Here is a 13,026-nt window from a genome sequence, read left to right on the forward strand (position 1 = left end):
AGTGAAGTCGCTTAGTCGTGTCCGACTCTTAGCGATCCCATGGACTGCAGCCCACCAGGCTCCTCCGTCCATGGGATTTTCCAGGCAAGAGTACTGGAGTGGGATGCTATTGCCTTCTCCAAATACCCACATACATAAATGTAAAAAAAAAAAAACAACAAAAAAAACAGAGACATACAGATAAAAGACTTGAAGAAAATATACCAAAATGCTAATAGTGACAGTCTGGAGGTAGGTTTATAAGTGTTTTTCTTTCATACTTTATCTACTGTCCAGATTTTAATCGGTAAAAATGGATGTTTTTTTCTCCTTAAAGTAGTAACATGGATATGTGTGTGTGTTGTATGTATATACATAAATGTTTACAGAACTGTGTAGCCAAGTTCTTAACCGTGTAATAAAATGATTTCAAAAGGACACCCTTCTCAGGCCAGGGGACCCCTGGGCAGTCACAGGAGTGACTCTGGTACAGAAAGCAAAGCCTGCACGGGCTCATGCCTTGTGGAGTGAAGCTGCCACCCAGCCCTGTGGACAAAGCCTTCCTGAAGTGGCTGACTGTGAATCTCCGTTGAGCCACTAGGAGGCGCTGTCAGGCAGGGACCTGATGCAGTGATTGGTCCACATGGAAAACATGAGGCACAACTGAGATTCCCCTTCATTTAAATAAATACAGAGCAGCAAGGACAATCAAAAGAGGGTCATTTGGGGAGTTAAAATAATTGTAAAAAGCGGCACCTAATAAATACATTTTTCCCTTTTGTTTTCCAGATATTCTACCCGGAAACAACAGATGTCTATGACCGGAAAAACATACCAAGAATGATATATTGCATTCATGCACTGAGGTGGGGAAAAAAATACAATTAAAAATCTAGAAAGTAAATTTAAATAAAACCACAGTTTCAATTTTAAAAGAGCTCTTTTTCCTCTTTTTAGAGAGTGCTCTTTAAAAAAATAATAATCTGAACTTTTATTTTTAAGACTGAGTTCTAAATTTGCTGGTAAAAAATTAAGATAATTGTCATATAACAATACTTGAACTTGAAAAACATTTTTCCTTTTTTTTAAAATCCCATTTCAAAATAGAAAACCAGAAAAATGAATGAAAGACCTGTGAGTATAATAAGGAGAAAAATTTAACAGAAATTTCTAGGAACCTAATAATAATGTGCTTTCATAGTCTTGAGTTATACTACTTTACAAATATAGCTACTTTACAAACTACTTACTACTACTTTACAAACACATCAAATGAGCAGCTTTAATGGTTATACATTTGATTGTGATACTCTTAAAATCATTAGTTTGGCTCAATTCTTACCATAGATTAATAAAATGAACTATAAAAAAAAATCTTTTGAACTTTGGTTCAGTAGAACTTGTACCATAAAGGTAAAGAAGAAACTAAAATTAGTCAAATCATGATACATTCATTTTTTAAAGCATTTGTTTGCTATCTTAACATTTTTGAGGGCTTCCCTGGTGGCTCAGATGGTAAAGAATCTACCTGCGATATAGGAGACCCAGGTTTGATCCCTAGGTTGGGAATTTTTTTTTCATGTTAAGCTTCTACCAGTCACAGAGTATTTCTTACCTTACTGGAAGAAATGTGATTTTTAGATGGTTGCAAAAATGATTCTAAAAATCCAATTTGTGGCTGTTGTCTTGAGTGCACACAGGTAATGACTGAAAGACTTCGTGTCTAATTAAATTTTAAATTTCTTTTAGAACATCTGCCTTGTGTTTGTATCACTGAAAGTCATTTTCCTGGCAGAGTATTCAGCCTTGAGGTTTATATTAACTTCTTTCTGGCTTCCTTCCTCTCCGAAGGAGAAGATTTTTATAATAATTCATTGCAATATTGGATTACTAAAGATTTTTGATTATGTCAAATAATTTGCCTCCCCCACCCCATCACTTATGAGATTTCTTTGGAAGATGACAGTTGCTTGAAATACAGACCAAATATAGGTGCCTATCCTATGATTTCTTTTGACTCCAGTGATTTAGAACAACTGCAGGAAAGAATGCTTCTGTGCCTTCCCCCTCTCTTATGTGGCTAGGATATCATTGTTCCAGGTTTTCTAAAAGCTCTTGGTGCCCACGTGCTCGTTTTGATGAATATTATCAAATGCGTTGCCCAACATTCTTGGTCAGATGCTTTTCAGAGCCTAGAATCATTACTTAACACTTTGTGACCTGCTAAGCCAGCCATTAGTTAATCATTATCATATCCATGCATCTGAGGGAAAAGTGTTAGTTGCCCAGTCGTTTCCAACTCTTTGTGACCCCATAGAAGGTAGCCCGCCAGGCTCCTCTGTCCATAGATTCTCCAGGGAAGGATACTGGAGCAGGTTGCCATTCCCTTCTCCGGGGATCTTCCCGACCCAGGGATGAAACCCAAATCTCCTGCATTGCAGGCGGATTCTTTGCTGTCTGAGCCACCACGGAAGCCCATGCGTCAGGGTGCTAACCTCCCCATCTGTAGCCTGCTGTCTGTAAGGTAACACTGATTTCCTGAAATACACACCTGAGGTGTTAAGTAAGCAGCTTATAAAGAAACGGTGCGCTTGGTTCTTTTCTGGTGACGTCACTGTTGTACGGAAGTTACAGAGAACGGCACAGAGGCTTACAAATGTGTGCCTGCCATAGTTTGAACAATGGCTTGAGCAGCTTGGTAAACAAAGAAAAGGCAACTTCTTGCTACGTTGCCAATTGCATGCAAATGTTTTTCTCAAGTATTTAGACTGTCTTTCTCAGGTGTTCAGCTACTCATCATGGAAGACTCCATTAATGAAGTGGATTCCTGCCGAATGTTCCTCACCAGATCTGACCTTAAGTAGGAATTTTTAAAGCAGGATCTTGGAAAGCAATATTCAGTTAATAAACAGCATTCCCTGGGAGACTCTCCTTCACTTTTCTCTGTTATAAACTTCTTGTAGAAAGTTAAAGTGTTAGTCCCAGTCGTGCCCAACTCTGCAACCTCATAGACTGTAGCCCACCAGGCTCCTCTGTACATAGAGTTCTCCAGGCAAGAATATTGGAGTGGGTTGCCATTTCCTTCTCCAGGGGATCTTCCCGATCCAGGGATCAAACCCAGGTCTCCTGCATTGCAGGCAGATTCTTTACCCTCTGAGCTACCAGGGTGCTCCTTAATCGGGCATGGAGAAGTCTCAGGTGTATCTAGTAGTTTTCTATCAAAACCCCTTCCTGCCGTGGTTTAGAATGCGGTCAGTTCCTCAAATGAGGCTGATATTCTGTCGTGTTGGGCCAGCCTCTTTTGGAAGCTGGGCAGGAGTGCATTTTCATAAGGACCGTGGGTTTGCCCTCACTGCGTGATGAGAAGTGATGCTGAAAAAGAACCAAGATGTCCTCAGCAGTTATATCCTAGCTGCAGGTACAGCAGCATTGCTGGTGTAAAGGTTGTCATTACCTGCCAGGGAATTAGGCAGGTCAGAAGTTCTGTTATAGGTCGGGAGCCAGGCAGAAAGATTCCCCAGGCCTGGAGGCCTGACTGACCTGCAGAGTTCATCCCTGGCCCTGCCAACTTGTTTTCTCATCTCTGTCTTCTTGATTTGGGTTTAACAGCCTCATTAAAATGCCCTGGGTTCCTGCCCTTGCTTCCTGCTTGTGTCTACTTTTCCCTTTTCCTGCCTGCCTCGCCTTTCACTGAATTTCTGACCCCAGTCCCCAGGCCTCACTCTCTCAGTTCAGCTGGGTGTTCTCAAGCCCAGACTCCAGGCGGTGTTAGCTAGGCAGCCCCACAGGGAGTCCTGAACCTCTGGGTCATGCAGACCTACCTAAGTGATGCATGTCCTCATGTTCTTTTCAAAGAAATGTCTATTATCTTTTCCTTATTTGAAATAAAAAAGTGTTCACTGTGGAAAACATTGGAAAATTTGAAACTGAGTCCCCCTAAACCAAGTTCCTCTGGCAGGTTGATGGTTCACCTCTCTGTATAAAACTTTCTTTTCCTATACCTGTTCCCCCTTAAGATTAAGGAGTCTCAAAGAAAGGGGAGGGGGCATTAAAGCTGAGCAGGGATTAAAGCCCTGAGGGGCCTTCCTAGACACAAAAGCCCCTCCGTGTCCCCTGTTTCTTGTTGGGAAAAAAAAGGGCGGGGGTGGTTAGTTTCCTAGGCCTTCCCCCAGTTTCAAAGAGCAGACTCAAGTAGTAAGTGATTAGGGTAATAGTCCCAGGACTCTTCCTCCTGAAGGAATATAGATCATCTCTGGGTCGTTCTGTAGAAACCAAGACCCTCACCAGATGGAGGATTTGACTACATGCTGAGCACATGCGTTGTGTGTAGACCTCAGACCGACTGGAACTAGAAGGCTGAGCTTCCCAGAACATCACCCTGTTACCTCATCACCAACCAGTCAGTGGTGACCCTGCATCCTAGGTCCCTCTCCCCTAATATTGTCTTTACAGCTCTTGCCTGAAAGCCACTGCCAAGTTTGGGTCTTTTGAGCACAAGCTGCCGGTTTTCCTTGCTAGGCCCTGCAACAGGCTTCTCTGCTCCAGGCGCTGACGTTTCAGTACCAGATGACAAAGACTGTAACTATTTTGGTGTTTTGGACTTAAAAAGTATATGTGGCATGTGGCTTTATTTAGAATATTTTAAACCTATTCAATAAAAGGAGCCACCTCACGGAATGAGAACCTTGCTAACAAGAGCTGATAGTCCCGCCCCCCCCCCCACCCCCCTCTGGTCTGGAGGCCTTCTAACCATGGAGAAGAACATTTTTTACCTGTTATTTATTGCTCAATGTATTGAGCAACTGTTAAATGCTTAAACATTAGCTATACAGTTGAATTCCTTTAAATAAATAAATTTAGTAGACTGCTTTTTTGAATATCTCAAATACCTTAAAACACAAGTAAAATGCCCAGATACATTATTACAAACTTACTACACTTAAACTTATTCTAAAAGATCCACACTGCATGTTTCACTTGTAGTTTCGTTATTTAGCCACTGATTTCGATGCATTCTAAGGCTATAGCAATGGCACCCCACTCCAGTACTCTTGCCTGGCAAATCCCATGGACGGAGGAGCCTGGTGGGCTGCAGTCCATGGGGTCGCTAAGAGTCAGACACGACTGAGCGACTTCACTTTCACTTTTCACTTTCATGCATTAGAGAAGGAAATGGCAACTCACTCCAGTGTTCTTGCCTGGAGAATCCCAGGGATGGGGGAGCCTGATGGGCTGCCATCTATGGGGTTGCACACAGTCAGACACGACCGAAGTGACTTAGCAGCAGCAGCAGCAGCCCCAGCAAGGCTATAAAACTTTGAAACCTACCCAGAGTTCACATAGTCACTAGAAACAGAGTACCTCTTCAGTGACCAGGTTACAGATCTGGTTTCTGACCAATCATCGCCGGTCAGAACACGGTATCGGTTTGGGTTCTTCTCCTAATGTGAGTCCAACCTTGGCCAGCAGGAATCAGGCTGAACTTGATTTGCAAAATCAACCAGACCTTGTAGTATTTGGCTTTCAGGTAGGTTTTTATTTCCCACTCAGTCCCCACCCTCTGTCACTCGAAATGGTTTGCTTTCATGTCTCGCTTGGCCAGTGCTCCATAGCCCATTGTCCTGTCTTCATGATGTATTGGCCTGGTCTGTTAACATTATTAAAGGTTAATGTACGCCCTTTGAATATTTTCTTGAAATCAGTTGGGCATTCTAGAGGTTTCTCCCCCAGGAGATGAGGGGTAGACTCTGCCTGATGCTCTTTGGGACCCTTTGGCTGATAGCATCTTGGATCCTGTTTCTGGACCCTCTCTCTGCTTGGCCATTGAGTGCAACCATCAGTACTGTGCCCTCTTTTCGCCTGGCTGTTTTTGTCACGTCCTGTGCCCCTCCGTCTGTTCTTATCTTGGGATATTCCCTTGGTTTTCTCGACTGTTTGTCTTACTCAGAGTTCCTGGTCTTTACTTTTTCCTGTTGTATAAGAGGTACAAAAACAAGCACATATTTATACACTATAGACAGACATAAGAAAAAACAAAGCACCTGTATTTTAACAACACTTCCTAGCTTGTTAAAATCCATATAAATATTATGCGTGTCTTATTTTATCTCTGCGTTACAAATTCCTTTTGGTACACTTTATACCAGGCTTGCCTGCTGGCTCAGGCAGTAAAGAATCTGCCTGCAATGCAGGAGGCCTGGGTTTGATCCCTGGGGCAGGAAGATCCCCTGGAGAAGGAAATGGCTACCAACTCCAGTATTCTTGCCTAGGAAATCCCATGGACTGAGGAGCCCTGAAGGCTACAGTCCTTTGAACATCATTTTGAACTCCAGGCCTTTCTCTGATTAAACAAGATTTTTTCTTGCTGTTCATTTGCTCAGTCATGTCTGACTCTCTGCGACCCCACGAACTGCAGCACGCCAGGCTTTCCTCTCCTTCACTAACTCCCGTAGTTTGCTCAAACTCCAGTCTTCTCCAGCACCACAGTTCCAAAGCATCAATTCTTCAGTGCTCAGCCTTCTTTATGGTCCAACTCTTACATTGCTACATGACTACTGGAAAAACCATAGCTTTGACTGTATGAACCTTTGTTGGCAAAGTGATGTCTCTGCTTTTTAGTATGCTGTCTAGGTTCATCATAGCTTTTCTTCCAAGGAACAAGCATCTTTTAACTAACCAAGACGTGTCTTTTTTGATGGACCAAATTGCTTCAGTTTGGTCCTGGGAGCTCTTTCTGGCCAACTCCTTTGTCCTTGTAGCACTGTCCCTGACATTTCTTTGAGATATCCTTGCTGTGTGGCCACAAGCAGATTTTCCAATCTTTCCCTGATTGTGTGCTCCGTCGAGTCTGACTCTTTGCGACCCCACAGACTGTAGCCCGGCAGACTCCTCTGTCCATGGGATTCTCCAGGCAAGAATGCCAGAGTGGGTTGCCATGCCCTCCTGCAGGGGATCCTCCCAACCCAGGGATCAAACTTGGGTCTCCTACGTCTCCTGCAGGTGGGTTCTTTACCACTGCACCACCCAGGAATCCCCTTTAAAGTTGTCACATGTTTGTAACAATTTTCCTTGCTTAACACATGAGGCTTCTGGATTCAGATTTTCTTACTAAATAAAGTTTATTTGCTGGTTAAGATTCTACTACACTGAGCACAAGGTAAACACATGTCTGCCTCTCCTCTGTGTAAGGATGGCTGTTCCCACCGCAGAGTCTGTGGTTGCTGTCCAGCAGGCATGTCTTCAAATGCAGTGAAGACGCCAAAATAGCACCCATTCAGGGCTTGGATTTATGAAAATGGCTGCGGCAGCCCCACTTCTGGTTGACCAGCCGTTCCAAGTACCCTGCGCAGTTTGTGAAGAAGGGCTCCTCTAGTAGGTGAACTTGAGGAACTGGTTCAAAGGCAGGCTCGTTAGCAAAGCAGCTCAAGCGGTCCAGAATCTTCCTGCAATGCAGGAGATTCGGGTTCAATCCCTGAGTTGGGAGGATCCCATGAAGTAGTATACTCACTCTACTGTTCTTGCCTGGAAAATCCCATGGACAGAGGGGCCTGGTGGGCTGCATCAATAGGGTTGAAAGGAGCTGGAGGCCACTGAGCACACAAGCACGCAACACACACACACACAGTAGTGATGCTGAAAACAGACCGACACCTACTGAGCCTTCCATTACATGCCTGGTGCTGGTCCAGGTATCCTGTTACAGGTATAATCTCACTTAATCCTCATGACATACGTTTTCTGTACAGTTATTCGTCTCATTTTAAACTATGGCTGGCCAAGATCATACAGCTAGTAAGGGGCAGAGTTGGGATTCAGAACCAGGCGGGATGGCACCAGAACCTACAGTTACTTAGGCAGCCAGTCGTTGTCCTCAGAAGGGAGAATATTTCCATCCAACTAGGAAAATTAAAAGAACAGTGGCATTAGACTTGAACTTCAGCACAGGTCTCTAAGCTGTTACATTTAGGGTAGTTTAAAAGGAAGCTTCCCCAAACTTCAGAACGGGAAGGACCTTGAGATGTTGAGTCCGGTTTATTTCACCGATGAGGAAATTGAAAGATTGGTTTATATGAGTCAGAGTCACACACTGCAATGTGGCCAGGCTGGGGCCAAGATCCAGAGCTTCTGACTCCAGTTCCCTCTTCTTCCTAATCAGCCATGAGGCTTTGATTTACAGACATTCATCTCCCATTTTACAACATAAAATGAACTGTGCATGATGTGATCCAGAAAAGTTGAAATAAACTCAGCCTTTGCCTTTTAAGTTTGCATTTTATTACTGTAGCACCTCTTAACGCATATATTCAAAGTAGTAGGAAAAAAACTGATAGTTTTGTTTTGTTTTTTTTTTTTTGCTTTTTTGCTTTCTTTATTGCTTCCTTTACTTGAACTGATATTATTAGTGCAAAATAGGAGCACATGGGCCAATGAGGCTTTTGCTACCGAAGGACAGCTCCTCGATTACTGGCCTTTTCTTAGCAACATACATGCACTGTAGCTTTTGATGTGATGAAATGCTAGCCGTTTCGTGCCAAGTGCTTTATTATACGTGGAAAGTGACATCAGTCCCTCAGCTGCCTTGGGAATGCTCTTGGCTCTTTGTGTTGGTTGTTAGGCACTAAGGTGCTTAATAAATTCAGCCTTGAAGAGCTCTCAGAAATTGGTGATTAGACAGACTTTTGTTTTTTAAACATTAAGACTGGGTTTCCTATATACTTCAGGTCATGCCCTCGTTTGAATCAAAATGCTTAGAAAGGAGTGGGCCACTGTTGCTGATTCTTTGCAGCATGGGAATCCAGAATAAGTACTTTTCCTAGTAAACATTTGCCCCTTTGACTAATCTGCTAGGACATACCTCCCACATAGAGATTTAGTATATAAACTCCCGCACTGTGAAAAGTTATCTCTTCAAAAGTAATAGTTTAAACTTCAACCTCAAAGATAAAATAAACACTGAAAATTGAAACCAAATAAAAATATACCTTAACATTAAAAAATACATACTTTTGGTGAAAGTATGTAAATGAAAATGAGATTTCTACCTGATCCTGACTAGCACACGAAAATCTGGTTTGAGATAAATCTGACTCAAAGATTTTTGTATCCAAAAGGTACCTGACTTCTCAGCACCATCTTGTGGTAACTTTTAAACTGGGATGTTTGCTTGTGAGATTTATGTTATACAGCATAAATGGAGAAGTAAAAAGTATAATCAGAAAGTCTTCCAGTCTCTTTAATACCGTAGGGAAACATGAACACTTTTGTTTAGCGTAACTAATTTAGCTCATATTACCAACAAACCTCTGTTTTGTGGAAGCCTGAGTACCTTATAGGGACAGACAGTTGAGAGTAATTAAATGAAAGACCAGATATCTCCAGAAAGGAGATACAGTGGAAACAGTCATGTCAGGCTCGTCGGCCATGGGTGTCTTAGTCTCCTTACAAAACTGACATGACGTGACTAAAGTAGTAGGAGTTTCTTTGATATATAATGTTATTATTTATTTTGGGCTGTGCTGGGTCTTTGTTGCTGCATAGCTTTTTCTCTAGCTGCGGTGAGCTCCTCTCTGGTTGTGGTGCACAGGCTTCTCACTGCAGTGGCTTCTCTTGTTGCAGAGCACAGATTCTAGAGCCGGGGGGCTCCAGGAGCTGCAGCACGTGGGCTCGGTAGTTGTGCCTCCTGGGCTCTAGAGCACAGGCTCAGTAGGTGTGGTGCGTGGGCTCAGTTCCTCTACAGCACATGGGACCTTAATGGCTCAGGAATCGAACCTGAGTCTCCTGCACTGGCACGCTGATTCTTTACCACCAGGGGATCCTGTTGCTTGTTTGTTTGTTTTAATCATCTGTAGTAAGAAAGAGTGCTATCCATTGACCGGAAAATTGAGGTAACTCAGAAGGAAATGGCAACCCACTCCAGTGTTCTTGCCTGGAGAATCCCAGGGACAGGAGAGCCTGGTAGGCTGCTCTCTATGGGGTCGCACAGAGTTGGACATGACTGAAGCAACTTAGCAGCAGCAGCAGCATGACAGAAGGCAAACAGATAGGACTGGATTGACTGAGAAACAAAACAGAGGGCCACAGCTCAGAAACCGTTGAGTTGTGCAGCAAAGCTTGGAGCTGCTGTGGGGTTTGGGGGTTTTTATGGGAAGAGGCGAGCCCTAAGCCAGCATAATTTGGATTAGTTAGACCTGCTGAACCTACTCATCCTTCCCCAAGACAAGTGTAGATGCTGATGGCAGGGTAGCACACCAGTGCCCAAGAAGACACAGGGAACCCCAGTCTAAGAGGATAAGACAGTGAGCACCCTCTGGGCATCAGCCTCCTTGTTCCTCTCCCATCTCCCTAAGGCTGGCTTCTGTCACGGGATGCTTGTGGTTTAGTTGCTAAGTCCTGTCCGACTCTTGTGGCCCCATGGACTGTAGCCCACCAGGCTCCTCTGACCATGGGATTCTCCAGGCAAGAATACTGGAGTGGGTTGTCATGTCTTCCTGCAGGGGATCTTCCCAACCCAAGAATCGAACTCAGGTCTCCTGCATTGCAGGCAGTTTCTTTACCAACAGGGCTACCAGGGAAGCCTCTGTCACGGGGACCTGCAGCCAACAGTGACAAACAGTTGCAAGTCTCAGACCTCAAGATGAGCCCCAAATCAGGAAATGCCAGACATTTGAAGGAAACGACAGCTCTGAAAGAGGAATTACATTCAACAAACAGAACCAACACCCAGGGAACAAATGAAAATAGTCAAATACGTGCACGTAGTGAGTAATTCATTTCGTCTACTTAGTAAATATGCTGATAAATAGCAAAACCAAAGATAAAACTAAGAAAGAAGAAAACTGGATACAGATTAAATTAGAAAGTAAACTAATAAAATGTATTTACCTAAACTTTTATTGCATAATCTGAAAATTTAAAAATGCATCTAAAATTCCAGATTATCTCAACATTACATAGGAGGGGAGATAGAAGTGGAAATATATTAAGGATAACTGATATTCATTAGCTTAGCCTTTGATGCAAGAATATAAATTTCAAGTATGTTAAAACTAACAATATTATTATAATATACATAAATATACACATTAAATATGAAATTACTTTATGTATAAAATTTATTAGAAGAGATTTGATGGGAGACTCCTAGTTAAATTTTACTGTCACATTTTCAAAGTTTTTCCCATTCAATTACTTTTATACTTTTTTTTTTTTTTTTGGTCAACTTGTTCAGGTGTATTTTTTAATTTAGTTGTAAAAGGGGATAAAACTACAAATCAGGAACCATGAAAGAATGCATACAGTGGTATTTTTTTTGATCATTTATGGATCTATTTTTATTTTTTCAAGTATGGCTTGATTTTACTTTCCTAGAATTCTTTTGTAACTACACCCCTGTCTGTTTAATTCTGTTGAATTTTGTTGTTTCTGTTACAGCCAGAAGTGTGTGACTAGGTTGACATTTTATTTGGTCCAAGTGACATGAGGTCCCTTTTACCTGGCATATTTTTTCTTGTGTAATAAATTGAGAATTGGTTCATAAAATATTATGGTTTGGGAAATGTCAGCATCCTAGTTTTAATTATAATGACTTGCTGCTGCTGCTGCTAAGTCGCTTCAGTCGTGTCCAACTCTGTGCGACCCCATAGACGGCAGCCCACCAGGCTCTGCCGTCCCTGGGGTTCTCCAGGCAAGAACACTGGAGTGGGTTGCCATTGCCTTCTCCATTGTGTGAAAGTGAAAAGTGAAAGTGAAGTTGTTCAGTCGAGTCTGACTTAGTGACGCCATGGACTTGTTATATCCCTGATAATCTCTAAAGACCTAGAATTTAAACTAAGAAATGCATCCTGTCTTTCTAGCTTTAAATTATGAATACATAATGTCTATTTTACATTGAACGATGTTCAGAGTCTAATATGTTTTTCCCTTGTGAATAAGATACAAATATATTGGAATTTAGTAGTAAAATTACCGTATGTTTAAAGTGTCATTTGTCCTTTGGTTGTTGTTTTGAGGGAAAAGAGGGGGGAAAAAAAAAACAGAGAAAGATAAATCCCCCCAGAACACAACCTTTAAAATTCAGAAGTTCATTAATATGCATTTCCTGGAAGAAATTGAAATGGCCAATATGTGTATGAAAAATGCTTACCCTCACAATGAACAAAAGGAAATGTGAACTTTAATGACATTTTTGGCTATCAGATTGGTGAGGTTTTCATGGATAGAATCCTCTGCTCTTAAAGGGACACAGAAAATGGCATTTTCACGGATTGATGGTGGAGTGGGGCCATGCCCATCACCTGGGTGTTAGTTCAGTTAAACACTCAGACTCAGGACTGTGTGCCGTAACCATGTCAATTAGCAGATGCTCAGAAGGAAATACAGCCTGCCAGCAGGACAGCATCAAGCGTTTGCTCTGCAGTGGGGGGCTTCTCAACTCTCCACGTAGTTGTCCACACAGCCATTTAGAACCTGTTCTCTTTGGTGCCCTGGGTGATAACGTGGGTGTGAAGTTATGAATGAGACTAACAGTGGTAGTTACTGAAGGCTCCCTGGCTGAGCACCTCAGTCCCCAGGAGCCAGTATGTATTATAGCAGCTCCATAGCATGGCTTGGAGAAGGCAATGGCACCCCACTCCAGTACTGTTGCCTGGAAAATCCCATGGACGGAGGAGCCTGGTAGGCTGCAGTCCATGGGGTCGCTAAGAGTCAGACACGACTGAGCGACTTCACTTTCACTTTCCACTTTCATGCATTGGAGAAGGAAATGGCAACCCACTCCAGTGTTCTTGCCTGGAGAATCCCATGGACGGAGAAGCCTGATAGGCTGCAGTCCATGGGGTCGTACAGAGTTGGACACGACTGAAGCGACTTAGCAGCAGCATAGCATGGCTTCCCAGTTTCCTACAAGTGTGCCAGTTACAAGAGTCACTGAACTCAGGAACACCTAAGCTGTGTATAGCCTACTAGGTATTTATGATTCCTTCTAGTCAAGATGCAATTTGCCAATCAAGGGTTATTTTTCTCCTAAGCAATGATGCTTAGTAACATGGT

At 42.8% G+C, this 13,026-nt stretch overlaps 1 protein-coding gene across 1 annotated transcript in view; it reads left to right on the forward strand.

The window, feature by feature from the left end:
- Positions 1-13,026, forward strand: part of IQGAP2 (IQ motif containing GTPase activating protein 2) — a 307,540-nt gene that overhangs the window by 172,840 nt on the left and 121,674 nt on the right. The window contains exon 5 of the mRNA XM_070377236.1: positions 769-845. Within this exon, the coding sequence (XP_070233337.1) occupies positions 769-845 (77 nt within the window). The remainder of the gene's footprint in view (positions 1-768; positions 846-13,026) is intronic.

Source organism: Bos mutus, chromosome 10 (genome assembly GCF_027580195.1).
Source record: "Bos mutus isolate GX-2022 chromosome 10, NWIPB_WYAK_1.1, whole genome shotgun sequence".
Classification (NCBI taxonomy): domain Eukaryota; kingdom Metazoa; phylum Chordata; class Mammalia; order Artiodactyla; family Bovidae; genus Bos; species Bos mutus.